General features: G+C 48.6%; 1 protein-coding gene across 1 annotated transcript in view; it reads right to left on the bottom strand.

Moving 5' to 3' along the window:
• Window positions 1–15,901, bottom strand: part of IGDCC4 (immunoglobulin superfamily DCC subclass member 4) — an 87,967-nt gene that overhangs the window by 27,978 nt on the left and 44,088 nt on the right. Inside the window, exon 5 of the mRNA XM_083870601.1 lies at window positions 2,002–2,136. Within this exon, the coding sequence (XP_083726727.1) occupies window positions 2,002–2,136 (135 nt within the window). The remainder of the gene's footprint in view (window positions 1–2,001; window positions 2,137–15,901) is intronic.

Genomic DNA, 15,901 nt, shown 5'->3' on the forward strand with positions numbered 1-15,901 from the left:
TCACAGCTTGGCTGTGAGGTGTCAGAAGGACACCTGGTGCTCCCTGGGATTCTGGTGTTTATGTCAGAGACATGGGCCATGAGCTGCCCTCTCCCCATTCTCCAGGCTGGGTGCTCAGCACTGCTGAGTAGGGAAGGAGGAAAGAGCAGCTCTGTGTCACTGGCCAAAAGCCAAGATGTCCTTCTACAACTTCAACTGGGCTCCTCAGCATCAGAGACAGGGCAGAGGCTGGTGCTGGGCACTGCACATTCTCAACATCACCCTGCGGTGAGAAACTCAGGGATATGGTATCAGTACCTCTGAGAGAGTGTGGGAGACAAAGCCAAGAGCTGGAGACAAGCTGAGGAAAGGCTTAGATTGGAGGTCTGGCACAAATCTGCAGACTGGGAGAACCAGCCAATTTGTGCAGTACCTGTGCACCACCAGACCTTGTCCCTCCCCACCTGCCTTTACCTCTCCAGCTTCAGCTGAGCCTGGAGCTCACACAGAACAAACTCCCCACTCCACTGTGAACAGCTGCACTGAGTTACCACCATCAGCAGGGAATCTGGCTGAGAGCAGATCCTCTGCCCTCTCCCTGCATTTTGGGGGTCTTTATATGGCCTCACAGTTCAGTGGCTGCACACTCAGAGCAGACAATCTGCACACCCCGTTTGCACTGGAGCACTTGGTTGGAAAACTGACTCCAGATGGTAGCAATTAGCTGACACCACCAAGGCTGGCAAGAGCCAAACTGGCAACCTGGAGGTACGTCCTCGGTGTTTCCTACATGACTGATGGTCCAGTAACCCAGCCTGCTCCTTAGTGAAGGCTTGGAAATAAACTTGTGTAACTCAGAATGACTTGCACTATTACTCCATCCTTTTAAACTGAAGAGTCCACACAAGGAAGGAGACTGGGACCAAGCAAACACTTGAAAATAAAGCATGGAAAGAACTGGTTCACCAGTCCTTTCCCCCTCCACCCTTGTCTTCCTTCCTTACAAAAAAACTTTCATAATGATAATTAACTCTAATATTATTTACTTTACCTTGGGCATCAGCAGCTCTCAGTAAAGCAGTAAGTGATCCAGCAGGGGAATGCTGAGCATTTGTAATTGTAAAGTGCATGGGATAAACTAGAAACATTTCTGCCATAATATTTAAGCTTTGCTCATTTGATTTCCAAAGTGGTATCCTCTGAGGTTTTTTTGCTCCTTTTTTGTGGGGAAGAGGAAATGTTTTTATATGCTAAAATCACCGCCTGTGGACAAATCTGGGCTGAAAACCAACCACAATAAATGGTTACAGGGGAGAGGAGTCTTAAATTGTGACCCGGATTTATGAAAATGACTGAGAGCCTTTTCTGAGAGAGAATCAACCTCTGAGCTGTGAATGTCTTCAGTCAGAGCCTCTGAAACACATCTGATGGATGTGACTCTCAGTGAAGTGACACTGGCATCCAACTCGTGGCATTGGCTATCAGCCCTGGGTAATATCTGCCAGCCCAGCTCATTCATACACCTCTGACAAGACCTAAGCAGCTCCTCAATCTTTCCATTCAACAAAAACCTCCCAGTAACAGTCCCAGTCATTCCAAGGATTAACAGATCTTATCAAGTTTTATAATCCTGTAAGATAATACAAGCTATTTCTCCAGTGGAATGGCAGATTCCACAGAATCCCCAGTAACCTTGGACTCTAGGAAGGAGTGGCACCTGACCCCATCTCATGACCTTTACTATTCCAGTTCACATGAGAAAAACTAATTTAGATCATAAGGCATCCAGGCACAGGTCAAACAACTATAAATTGAACTGTGTGCTTTGTAACCTTCAAGATTTAATTAATAATTCCACTTTAGCAAGGATACCCCACACTGTAACACCACCAGTGTCATTAGGTATCATTGTTACAAGCACCCTTCCTGCCCCAGATTTTTCTGCTCTTAATAGACTTTCAGAATGTAGCATCCACAGGTGCCTATGGACAAGAGAAATTCAGTGCTGTCCCTCATACTCACCTTGTCGTATCCAGGAGACAAAGGGGGTGGGATCAGCAGCTGCCATACACTCCATCACAACACTCTCCCCAGCCACCACCGTGGTGTTCTCTGGAGCAGCAATGATGGTGACATCTCCTCCTGCTGCCTGGGAACCTAATGTCAAAAATGTAAAAAAAGTCTGTCCTTCAAAGGTGCAAAGTTCCCAGAAAAGAAAAAAAAAAAAGAGCATGTAGAGCTGTGCTTTCCTGAGCAGTCTCATGTGTGGAAATGGCTCGGGCCCAGTTGGGGGAGAAAAACAGGTCTTGCTTTTATATGACTACAGAATTTTTACTAAAGAAACAATTTGCCCAGCAAAATTTACTGTAATAATGCAGGTCCTAACAACAGGATTTTCACATAGAAAACAAATAGAATTTCAATCCAACACCTTCCTGAACTGTTGCTACATGGATGTTTGTTCATTAGATGAAACAAAACACCACTGTCCTCAAACACAGCAACACCAACCCTCACCCTCCACCAAGGCACTGGACCAGCTCAGAAAGAATCCAGTCACTTGGCTAAAGAAATTTTAACAGCCAGATGCTGGACTGTAAACTGCAACACAGAAAGGTCATGGCTGTGTCCTGGCCTTCACCTGACAGCACAAAGACTGATCAGTCATCCCACATCTGGAGGAGACAGTGCTGTGTAGCTTGTACGTGCACAGACCAAGAGCCAACACTTAAATCAAGCAAGGTTTACAGGAAGGTCTCCAGGCTGCATTGCACAATGCCTTGAGAATGGGATGGGGATATTCTGCTTGAAATGAACCTTCTGCCTGTGTCTGCCCACTGCTGAGCAGAGGTTAAGGGAAGGTTAAGGAAATGCCTTTGCAGCGGCCAAATTTCTGTTGTCAGATGAAAACAACCCGAGCACTCTTGAGCAGACCAGACTGTTCATGACCCTCACCAGTTCCTCCAGCTCTCTCAAATATCTCTAACTCTGGGGGACACTTTTCTTGTTGTCTTCATGAAGGAAGAAATAACTGTAGAGGAGTCATGTAGCACCAGTAACACTTAGGCCTGCAATGAAAGTTATTGGCAGCAGGTCTCAAACAAATAAAAGCAGGACCTTTCTGAACTCAGTGTATTAAAATGCTGCAGAGTTCAAAACCCAAGAGATTCAGACAAGCTCATGAAGTACACATTTACCAGGACTGTTAATATGGTCTCATTACAGTCCCCAGCCCAAAATGCTCCTGACTGGGATACTCTGCCTGGGACCCTGACTGCCAGATGCTGAGGGAGATGTCCAAGGAAAGCACCATGTCCTCCTTGCCCAGTTTCTTTACATGCTGTCCTCTAGCACCTGCTCTGGTCACTTCTGGAGACCCTCAGTGGCCATTCATGCAGCATCCAAACAACTCACTCATATCTGAATTCCTCAGGGATATAAGCCAGAGGAGCTTCAGCCTCACAGGCAGAGCTGCCTGCATGGCAGGAGGCCACACAGGGCTGCACTGAATGTGCTGTGCTCAGCCCGGCCCCAGGCTCACTGCCAGTCAATCTAAGCAGGGCAGTCTTTGCCAAAGCATTGGTTCCACGCTGAAATGTTCTCGCAGTCCATACGTGCGTGAACAGGATTTCCATCTCTACTGTTACGTGAGCACAGTCAAAAGGAGCAGAATCCCTGAGGCACCAAGGGAAACCAGGAGCGAGCAGGAGCCAGTGCTTGTCCAGCAGATGGAAGCAGAGACCAAGGAGCGCCCACAGTGCCTGACCTGGGGCAGTGGCTGGAGCTGGCTGACCTGCAATCCCAGCCCTGGGCAAACACCAGCAAGAGGAGCTGCCGTGGGGCAGGGAAGAGCCAGGCCAGCTGTCCTTCCAGGGGAATGAGTACCCTACACAGAGGGGTTGGTGTGGACAGGCAAACCTTCTGGGCTGGCCAGGGCTTTGCTCTGTCATGTCCACTGCTGATCCCATTGTCCAAATCCACAGACACCTTTCAGCCTCACAGCCTGGCTCCAGCAAGACAACTTGAGGAACAGCACAGGGACAGGAAGAAAACTCAGCAGATATGGATTTTGAGAACTCACTGACAATCAGATCAAAATCCTCCTCACTCTGAATTACTGAGACAGAAAATGGGCTTAATCTAAAAACCAGCACGAGAGCTTCCACCCCAGGCACGTAAGCTCAAGGATCAGAGAAACTCAAGGCTCTCTGCAACAGCAGCTTTCTTTTAACTCCAGCTCTAGTTCAACAAAGCACTAAAATCCACAAGTAATCATTAGTCTTGCACAAGAACTGAGCACAGGGATTCCAATGAGGCCCAGCTTGACGGGTGAGGCTGCTCTGCACATTGTTAATGCGAGGTCTCTATCCCATGCAGCACAGAGGGATGAGGCAACGTTGGAGAAAGAACAAGGAGAAGGAGCTTTCCAGCCAGAATTTGGAAGGAAACACATGAAAAAACATCAGAAACAAAGGCAAAGGGTTTTACAGCAGCCATTGCTGGAAAGACACTGGGGAACCCAATGAGCTGTGATGAGCTGGGGAAAAGTGGTGGAAAAGAGGCAGGTGAGGAGCTGCTCTGTGCTGAGCAGGGCTGGATGTGCTCACACATCTCCACACAGCCCAAGCTCAGGCCCAGCTCACTCTGCAGAGGTCTCAGCAAGCCCAGTCTGCCCACCCTGGACACCAATCACTGCCTGCATGGCCACGACAGCTTCTGATGAAAATGAGCAGAGCAGCAGCTGACACCACACGTCCTGGGAGCAGGAATATCCATGGCAGGACTTCCAGCCTTCCCTAAGAGTGAGATTCTTTACCCAACACTACTGACTGCCACGTACCTGCTGGGCAGGACATGGCTGAGACACGTCTGTGTGCAAGAAGCTGTCTTTTTCTGCACTGCTGGGGGAAAAAATAAATCTAGAGTAAAAAATAACACCAGCCAGATGGTAATATATTCCCTGCCAGATTTCCAAGCAGCTTTCTCTACCAAGCTTAGAGCAGAGAAAGAGAGAAAGCTGCTCAAACCTGACTTAAACACTCATCTGTTCCATCAGGTGCATGGCCCCAGGTGCTGACTGGCAAAGGCACTTTACAGGTTATAGAAGCTTCACCTGAAGGCTCTTGTCCTGTATCACTTGGCCCCTGACAGCTACTTGGTAGTGCTGTCAGTCACTAGGAGAGGGGCTCTAGCTTAGTTTCAGCCTTGTAAAACTATTGGGAAAACATATCACTCCAGGCCCCATATCTGATTATTGCTGAAAATTATATTACAAACATAAACAGTTCTGCTTGCTTTCCCAGTGCATCCCTGGGTGTGTGCATGGATGAATGCCCCTTATACTTCTTGCACACACAAACACATTTCTCTCCAGCTTTGTATTACATTGTGGGTCTCTCAGAGCAAGTCCACAAGTCAAGTTTCTCTTCAAACTGAGCCTCTTTGGAGCACATTTTCCCCCTGCCATCTCTCTAGGCTGGTTGGACACAATGGATCTCAAGCTCACCCCTACAAACTGTGTTTCATTCAGGAGTTCCCAAGAACAGTACTCAGCTAACCAGGGGAACTTCCACACAGGGGATTCCAACACACATCAGAGAGTAAAACCAACGTGAGCCTTTTAGTCTGCACTGCCATTAAGACAATTTCAGGTCAAGAGGGAATATTGTCAGAACCAAAGGGAAAAAAGAGCTGCAGTTTCCAAGACATCTTTCACTGCCTGAACAAAACAGGTCACTGAATGCACCTGCGCCGTGCCGGCCGCTCTGGGGCATTAAAAGCTTTCACAGAGCTGCTATTTAAAACTTGGGCTTTGAGGCTTCTCCCCCTCTGCCAGCTTTGTTTTCTCTCTCCAAGCAGCAGAGCTGGCTCCAGGCAAAAGCTTTGCACAGCCCAAGGCACGACCCATGGATTCACATCAAAACTCTCCATCACTGAGGCTTTTGTGGACTTTCTGCCCTTCTGAATCAGATGGATCAATTTTACCCTCTTTTACTGGAAAAAACATCTATGGGGTGCCAGGAATGGCTCTGGGATTACTGGACATAGTGCACACAACTGAGGGAAATTCTCAGGGCTCTGAAAGAGTTTGAGAAGGCAGCTCTCTTCCTGGACAGTTCATTAACTCCTGCACAGGGAGACAACAAAGGTGTTACCACAGACCAAGAGCCCAGACTTACTGATCAGCTGCAGAAATATTTCAAAATATTGCCTGCAGTTTACTGTTTCCAAATGACTCACTACACAGGACTTCTCAGTTTATGTGGTTTTCCACTCTCCTATCATGAGACAGGGAAGTCAGACCAAACCTGGGTGCTTCACTTTGTTGTACCACTGCTCTCACAGGCATCCCTCAGTGACTGGAGCTGGGTTCAGGGCAGGTACAGAGGAAAAACAACAAAGTATTTATGATGATGTGTGTTAAAAATCCAAAAGGAGGTGGGGAGGGGAGCACAGGGAACCTGTGAGTGAGTGGCCAGACACACCTCAGCACACTCCCAAGGCTGCTCAATCTCTGCAAATCCAATTGTGTCATTTCACAGTGAAGGTGAACTCTGAGCAGGGATGTCAAGGGAGGCACCAAGGGGAGCTGCTTGGGACAAAGCTCAAAATGTTTATTTGAGCTTATGGCTTGAGTTACAACATCCATCAGTGATTTCCAGCTCCAAGAGTTCGTAACTTGGCTCTGTCTCTAATACATCCATAATTCAAGAGTGATCCTCTCCCGCCTCCCTGCTCTTGTTAGTGCAGAGTATCAACACAGAATTCAGGCAGTGCAACAGGAGGAAAATGCTTTTTGTTCAGCCAATTTGTGATGGTCGTTTGCAGTGACAAGAGGATGACTTCTTGGATGGGAACTAACACCTCTCTCCCGATTCCATGAACACCCTACCTTGGCTGAAGTGCTGAAAGGTTAAACATGACTTGCATGGCAACACATTCAGCTCTCAGCTGTCAGCAGGTCAAGATCTGGAGATCTCTGACAATCAAGCAACAGTCTTCTGTTCGGCGAACTTTCTCACCCTCTCTGGAGGAGGAGCATGAAACCTTATTCATCCCTGCGAGCCTCCTCCGGGAATAGATCCTAGCACTGAGCAGCTGTTCATTAGAGAAAGTCAATGCTGTCACTGCTGTTATTCTGCAGACAATAAAGGAGCAAATTACCCATTGCAAAGCACACACCTTCAAAAATGCGGGTGCTGTGTTTGCAGAGCATGTCCTACTCCCACTCCCCAGCTCTCTCCCTTTTCTTGGATAACTCACAGACCTCCTGGACTGTTAGGGAAGAAGCTGACAGCAACTGCAGAGGAGAAAAACATCCTCCAAACCTGCCTTTCTCCTCCCTTTACACTGCCCTGGAAATTTATCTGTAATTTATTTCTACTTCAGGACAGGATAACAAGCATGTAAAATCTCTAGGCAAGACTCTTGCCCGGCTGTATCCAAACACTACGGAATATTTGCTTTGGGGCAATATAAACAATATCAGATCTCACACCTGAGTGGTTTAACTATTTCTTCTTTTCTAACTGTTCTCATCTGAAAATGGCAAGGCACAGCTTCATAAAACAGGAAAGCAAAAAGGACTGGCACAAGAGACTTTTCATAAATGACTAGAGAAGGTGAGTGGTGCTCTTTTAACACCCTAAATCAGGCATTCCCAAGTGTCCTAAGTCAAAAACTGCCTCCTCTTATCCCCAAATGCAAGCACACACCCTTTCTGAAACTTACCATTTACTTTTTGGGATTTTTCTCCCAGCTTTGCTCTATCAGTGCCTGTGGCAGTTTGGATCCAAGTTCTGTTTTTCTGTCATTGAAGGATGGGATGACTTTTGGTTACCAGATTATGGACTCAATTCCCCAACTTTAGTGGTCTCAGAACTCCTCCTCTGCAGCCTTTTGTTCCCAAGCCTTGCAGGATCTTTTAGGATCTTTTAGGTGTGTGCCTCGGCAGAAACCACAGCACAGACAGTGTTTTGGTATTGGGACTGCAGAGGTTGTCCCAGTACAGTGTGTCAGCACCAGTGCTCACAGAAATGTTCCTTTCCTCTCCCTTCCCAGGTACCTGTGGAGTGCCTGGGTCAGCACACGAGTTATCCAGGAAGGAAGGTTGAAAAGGAACTCAGCTCCCATTGCTCAGTGTATTGGAGTAACAGGTTATTTCTGCCCAATAATACAGATGAGCTCAATAAATCAGTTTTGTATTGTCTTTTTACCTCATTCATGTCTTCCAAACGTTTTGTAAGCAATTATGCATCTGTCAATGCAAACATTGAACTGAAAAGCTGAACAGGGCAGTATTTATCTCCATGTTAGGAATGGGGAGTCTCCCTTCCTCCTTATTAATGTGATGCTGCAGCACGGCAGTGACATATACTGTCATCTTTAAAGGAGCACACAAAGAAGCATGTATAAGTGATTAAAACACAGAACTTCAATCACTTTTTAGTGCTATTAAAAGACCTCCACACACAGCACTTGTATCTCAAACTACAGTCTCAAAATCCCCAACAAAAGAAGTCAGCAAACAGATCCTAAAATATATGGTCCAACCTACACTTCACAAAACCTGCTCCTCTGCTGTTTGCATATATGTGAAAAACAGAGAATTTAACAGATTAAATACACTTCTCTGGTTCAAAAAAGATGCAGAGAGATTAATTAATTTGGATGAAGAGTGTCTATTTACTACCTGGATGGATTCTTCAGACCACCACCTGCCACAGCTTCTGGGGTCTCTCCAGAGTGTGGCAGGAAAAGCTGCTCCAGGAACAGCTTCTCATTTGCTTTGAGAAACAGCCTGGCCAACATTTTCCCCAGTTCCACGTCTGTGTCTGGAAGCCCTGGGAGCACACAGATCCCAGTCCAGACAGGCAAAGGGGCCATCAGGCAGTCCTCTTTCATTCCTCTCAACTTCTTTATGCAGCTGACAGATTTCAGCTCAGAAATTAAATCCTTTAATGTACTAGCTCAGCCACAAGCTGACACCCTGAACTCTCTGTAACCAGAAGCCCAGAAAGAGTGGCAGGTTTCCAGGAATTGCCTTGGATTTTTAGGGGGGCTCTTCCTCCACTCCCCAAACCCTCAACCCTTCAGGAGTTTTGTACATCCAGGGTACAATTCAGCTCTGCTGCAAAGCAGTCGGAGGAGTGTGCTTTGCCCACCACTCCAGCTCCTGTAAAGCTGTCAACATTGGCTCTCTGTTTGCGTACACGCATTTGGAACTGCTCCTCATCACGCCAAAAGGGCCGGGAGCCAGCCAGACTGCACGACGCATTCCTGCTCGCTTCCCCAGAGCGCCTGGAAGCGCCTCCATTTGCGCCGCTCCCAGCCGGAGCCAGGCAAAATAAACAGGAGGGACTGTGCCGGCAGCTGCGGCCAGGCGGCCCCACTGCACACACAGCTCTGAGAACTGCGGCTCTTCTGCCTCCTGCCACAGGACAGAGGGTTGGACACCTCAGGCCTTCGGGCAGCTCAATGCTCAGGAGCCTGAAGATGCATCGCAGAGAGTTTCTGGGAGGCAGAAGCTGGAATGGAGCTGGAATGTGGCAGAGGGAATAGGAAGCCCCAGCTCAGGGCACAGTGGAGATGCTGAGACCTAACAGAAGGACTGTGTTGGATAGTGTCATCATTTTAGATAGTAACTACTGATTAATAAGCCTGTCTAGGCACATTTTCACAGACTTTTGTGCAAAAAAAATCCCTAGAAGAAAGTCACTCAGTGTACAGAGGGAGTTGAGCCTCCAGATCAGGTGAGAGGCCAAGAAGTGAAGGAAGGAGCAGAGGTACCTCAGTGTCTCTGTGTGGAGAACAGCAGAGCTTATGCTTATGCTGCTCAAGCTGAGCCCTTAAAACACTGAAAGCTCCAGCCATTTTCATGCAGCTGCCAAAAGCAGGGACTAGAAAAACAAGGGCTGCAAGAGGCTGTTTTGTAAACTCACCACTGCAACAGGAACCTCCACAGTACACCAGGAATGTCCCATGGCTGACAAGTAGTCAGGATGATGTCTCAGCTTCCCTGCTGGACCAGGCTCTGGTCCAATGGTTCAGGACAGTCTCCCATGGTCTCAGTCACTAACTCACTGTGCTGCTCTGGGCACATCTCTCTGGGACTCCATCTGCTCACAGTTCATAACACAGCTATTCACAGAAGTGAAGGTGCAAAAGTAATAGCCAGAGAGCATCAGAAGACCCTTAACAAAAGCCACAGTATCTGTGATTTAAATATAAACACCCTCCAAATCAGTAAACATTAAATAGCCCTGGGGACGTAAGCTTGTCAGCCTCTGGGATTCAGTGGGAACATCCTCATGCCTTTTTAACCATCACTACACCAGCTCCCTTTGCCATTATCCTAGGGCAGCACACCACCTTCCAGGATGATACACAAGGAACCTCAAAGAAAAAAAAAAAAAGCTGTAGGGCTTTTTTTTTTATCTCTTGCATAGAGATGACACAGAGACACGGTCAAGAGAAGACCATCCTGGCTCACAAGTCACCCTGAAACTCCTCCTTACCTTGCCTTAGTGACTGGAGCCATTTCACTCCAGTCACTTCCTCCTTGTGCTCTGAGGCTGATGTTTCCCAGGGGCTGACACCTATTTCATCAGATCTATTTGCAATTCAGATTTATTTGTAACATCAGATCCATTTGCAATTCAGGCACATCCAGCGACAGCAGAGAAGGATGAGGCTGGAGGCCCTGGACTGTGCAGGAGGGCATAACCTGCTTCCTCTGTGACCACAGCTCCTGCTCTGCCCCATTCCCTCTGCCAGAGCAGCCATCCACTGTCCCCAGCAGCTTTGAAAAGAGGAACATTTTGGGAAGGGATCTTGCAGTGCAGTCTCCTTGATGCCAGGTACACAAAATGCTTCCCACAAGCGACGCTGCGAACACACAACACGCTGGGAGCCCACAGTAACACAGTCTGGCAGCAAACTGAGACTGCCAACTTGGAAGGGAGAACTAAAAGCAGATGGATGCATCTGCATTCACTCAGGACAATGCAAATCTGTTTTTCTAGGAAAAGTCCGGAAGAAAAGCTGCTTTCCATGGGGAAAGATCATCACTGATCAAAACCCCTCTGCTGGGTACCACAGAACCCTGATCCAAGGCTGTGCATTAGGCCAGTGTTTAGTAACACCACCTGCCCTTCCTTATCCCATCCTTCTTCTCTCTTCCTATTTCTCATTCTTGTCCACAACCCACTTGGCATTGCCTCCTGACTGCCCCAGAAACAAGAACATCTCTGACACTGAAGGGAAACTCCCAGCTGTGTTCTGAGCAATCCCTGCCATCCAGGATACCCAAATGAGGGTTCAGAGCAGCCCAGATCTGCTCCTGGCTCAGCCTCCCCTGTGAGCCAGGCCCACTCCTCCCATTCCTGTTCCTCAGCACCCCTGTAGGTACTGGTGGGTCTTGGAGACAGGAAAGTGTCCATCCCATGTCAAAAGCAATGGGATCAGACACCACCATGAGCTTTTCTATGCCTCCAGACACTTCCAACATCCTCACTCCAGCTGCTGGATGCTGTGAGTGCCGCAGGGCAGCGCCAACCCTCGACCTCAGAGAGCTGCTGAGGCACAGCTGTAATACCAATGATTAATAATTAACTAGTGTCATCAGGAGCCCAACCACATCAACCTTCCTGACCTGCAGACCACTGCAAGCTGCTGACCTAATTATGGTCTCTATTCCTAGCTCCCTTCCAGCCTCCCCACACAGGCACAGCCTGTCCCACACCCTCCAGGACAGGCTGGGTGTGATCCCTGTAGTGAAGATGTGCTGATGCACCACAGGACTGCACCATCACCAAGGGACTCTGAGGAGAACTGAATGGACCCTGCTGCTCAAACCCTGCTTCAGCCCAAGCCTTACCAAACACCAGCTGTTATTTCAGGAAGCCTCAAAAGTGCAGCAGACCTGGATTAGTAAGAGATGCACATGGAGAACACCAGAGGACCATAAACCATGCCTGAATCCAGACAGCCCTTGTCTTCAGGATCTGGAGGCTGAGAAACACACAAGCCTGGCCACATCTGACAGCTCTTAACGTCATGCACAGCTACCACTGCATGTGGATTAGACCAGTTTCCCTCAGGACCTGGAAACAGCTCACCTATTCCCAGCCGTACATCCTTTGTTCTGCTCTATTATCCTTGACACCTCTGTTGCCACTCACTTCAGTGCCATCCCCGGGCTTAGCTGTTGTGCTTAATGGGAGGTGAGGGCTCTGCATTTTGTATCAAACCCTCTGTCACTGCAGGCTGCTGGAGCTGTCAGGAGTGTGGCATATCATAGCCCCACGGAACTTCACAGACAGCTGAGCTGGAACTCCCCTTGGGCTCCCAGAGCAGGCTGCTGACACTGGAGCTACAAGCAGCTTTCCCTTGGCCGTGTGAGGGGTGTGATGCATCTTGGTTGGCCCTGTAGGAACCCCAGCCAAGCAGAGTTTTGTTGGATGGGTGCCTGACACACGTCTGCACCAGCCTTTCACAACTCTCACCCAATATCTATGGGCTCAATCCTGTTCTATGTGTGCTTGAAACCCACTGGCAATGATGGGTTCAGTAAAGTGAGATGGAGTTAAAGTTTACAGCTTGTTAGGCAGAAGGTTACTTGTAGCTTTAAAGATCTATTTATTAAGCAAGAAATGTTGTGTACCTCCTCCTTGATCTTGCCATCCTCTGAATTCACACTTGCCATGGCTTGCTTAGCACCTTCTGCCACAGGCAGGAGCAACAGCATTTTACAGAATCCGTCAGATACATTATGCAAACATCTTCAGATACCTGCTTCCCAGGGAAACCAGAGCTGCAGAACACTTGTAAACAGTCCTCATGGCTGAGCTTTTGGGATGTCAAGTGGAGAGCAGTTCCCTGCCTAACTGCTAGTGAAGTGAGGGACCAGAGGGCAAAAAAAATATGAGAAGCTAAAAGGAGAGAGGGAAAAGTGACAGTTCTGTGTCCAGCACAGGAGGCACACGGAATAGGAACATGGCAATTGCAGGCTGCAACTGGAATGTCACCTTCTCCAGAGGCGACATCACATGCAGGTTATGCCAACAACTCACAGCAAAAATGCAACCATGTTGTCCCACCCCACACTTTCTCTCCCTACACATTCCCACAACTCATGCCTCCAAGAAGAAGTGTGCCATGCCCACACACAGCTGTGGATAGCTCTGCCCCCACAGCCACATAGGGCCCTGCTGCCCCTGCAATGGGCTCCTGCTGGAGGAAGACCACCCCAATCCAGGTGGGACCCTCCCTCCACTCTGGTTAATGCTGCCCTTCACTGTCAATGGCAGCACACACAGGATCAAGGCCCAGCTGCAGTCAGCGAGGTCAGCCCAGAGCAGCAGTGACCCAAATCCAAAGTCCCTGTCCCCTGGCTGCTCAGTACCTGTGTCGGAAGCCGCGAGGGGAGCAGAGCACGTGGCCAGGGCTCAGGCTGAGTGCCAAACCAGCATCCAGCACGTCATTCGCACATGCTGGACTGAAAATCCACTTGTGGTAACAGCACGTCTGTTTCTGCAAGGTGGTGGCCAACTGTGAGTGTTGCTCACTTCATCACCACCTTCCCCTCCATCCCTAAAGCTCATCGCAGTCAAGAGCTGTATTTTCCTACAGCCCTTTGGAGCTGGAACCACCCCCGTCCCAGGCTCTGCATTGGTTACCTGCAAGGCTACTGCAGCACGAACACCAAAAGAACAAAAAACCTGAAGGTGCTTCAGCTGCCTCCAAGCTCTGTCCCTGTTATCACACTCATACAAATATTTGGCTGAAAAATCCATTTCCTGGGACACTGCTGCAGCAAGCTGCTACAACTGTCAGCGTAAATGATGTTCTGCCAACGGCAATCTCGCAGTGTCATCTCTAATAACACGGCACTAAATCCCAGCTCGCGGGGGATGTGCTCAGCTGCTGGGAGACTCCTCTGTGGCTCCCTCAGCCCAGACCTCCACCCACCACCCTGCTCTGTTCTCCAATTCCTGCATTGTTGCAGCACGGGGAGATTCTGATTCTTGCCAGCCTGGTTTGAGGCAAAGGTTTTCCCCATATGTCACAGCAGTCATGGTCATCCCACATGCACAGACCAGGAACAAGGTCCAGAGGGCATGAGAAGGGAAAATCCCACACCCACACTGAGATACCTGACCACACCTCTCTCTGTATGTGCCCCTAGATGCCCTCCAGCACCAAATGCCCATAAACCCTCTCCAGACTGGCCCATCCCTTCCAAAAGGGCCACTCCAAGGCTATTTATTACATTATCCCTATTTAAGAGATCTAAACATTGAGGAACTGATTCTCCTCTGCAGCCTAACAACAGAGAGGGAGAGAGAAGCCAGGAGTCCTGGCTCCCAGGACCACGCTTTGACAATCCTTCAGCAATACTCAATAAATATGAAAAGACACAAACACCGAGATCCACACAGAGGAGCTCTGGGGTCAGGATCTCAAACTTGTTCCTCCCACTCCAGTGGGAGAAAACTATTCTATTCTAAAATTACCAAGATTTTTAACTTTCTTTAGGTCACTTGGGGGAAACCATGGTGCTTATACATACTTAAAGGGATTAAAAAGTAAGGAGAAATGACAATTTTTTCAAGATTCCCAATGCTTTGCAACTAAAACTAATAGGATGAATTGCAGGGAAGTGAAGTTAGGGTTAGCTGTGGAGAAGAGAGATCCCAGCATTCCTTCAGTGGAGAAGTGCACTGGAAATCAGGGGAAGCCACACTCCATTCCTTGTGACATTTAAAAGCAGAATATATCAAATCTTTGTAAAAGTTCACTGTTCTTCCAGCAGCACAGCTTCTGACTGTTATTTGTGCTACATTGTGCCAGTTGTGGGGCAAACACACAGCAAGAGGAGTCCCTATTCCCATGAAAACACACAAAGAGCAGGAGTAGGCCTGACATGGAGGGGCAAAGTGAAGTGACAGGCAAAGTGATCTGCTGAGACCACACGTCACGTTCCCCAAGCTCTGCTGCTACTCCTCTTTGAGAGCTGCTTTATGAAGCATGGCAACACTTCCCTGTGTATGTCATGAACCTGGGAACATGACCAGGACACACAAGGAATTAGTTCTTCGTCTATAAGTTCAGAGTAGGGCTCCAGAGCCTGCTTCCAGAAAAAGGAGCTACAAGAAACAAGACACAGCTGACCCCAAGGAAAGGCAGCACGCACAGCTGGAGCCTGGGAAAGCATCCCACAGCCAGCTCCTAATGCCGTTTTTGGCAGAGAGAGCCACAGTGTTCATTCATCACCTGTCCAGGTGAGGGGTGAAGGGACAGAGCTGCCAGATGTGTTTGGTGCTCCGTCCACTGGGGAGCAGTGGAGATCCAAGGGGGAAATCCAAGCTGTCCCTATTCCAGCAGCAGGCTCTGTGTCAGGGCTGCGTGACTGTATCCCGCTGTCCCGTCTGCTCTCTTCCCTTCCAGCTCCAAATGCTGCTTCCCCTGGGAAGGTCTGGAAATTTGCACCATGAAGTCTGCACAGCCAAAACATCTGCAGCCCTGCTGCTCCCTGCCCTGCCTGGGGCTGGCCAGCATGTGCTCAGCCACAAACACAGAGAACAGCCCAGTTCCCCCCAGGACAGGCAAATCACACTGCCCAGAGAAATGACACTTTTGGTATTTTTAAGCTGTGCAGATATGATAGAAAGGGGTCGTGTTAATTGCTGTTTTTACTGGCAAAAGGCCATTAATAAAGGAGATGGAACAATTCCATGGAACAATCATATAAGGAACAGGGAGGGAGGGGGGAGAAACAGGACAACTGGGCAGAAGAGCTGTAGGGAAACAGATTCTTTTGCTATGCACAGCCCGTTCAAATCCAGCCCTGTCTGGAAGGCAGAGGCATGAACACAGAAAGGTCCCAGGCCTGATCCTTGGAAGCATTTGCATTATCACC

Source organism: Zosterops lateralis (assembly GCF_965231275.1).
Source record: "Zosterops lateralis genome assembly, chromosome: 13".
In the NCBI taxonomy this organism is placed as follows: domain Eukaryota; kingdom Metazoa; phylum Chordata; class Aves; order Passeriformes; family Zosteropidae; genus Zosterops; species Zosterops lateralis.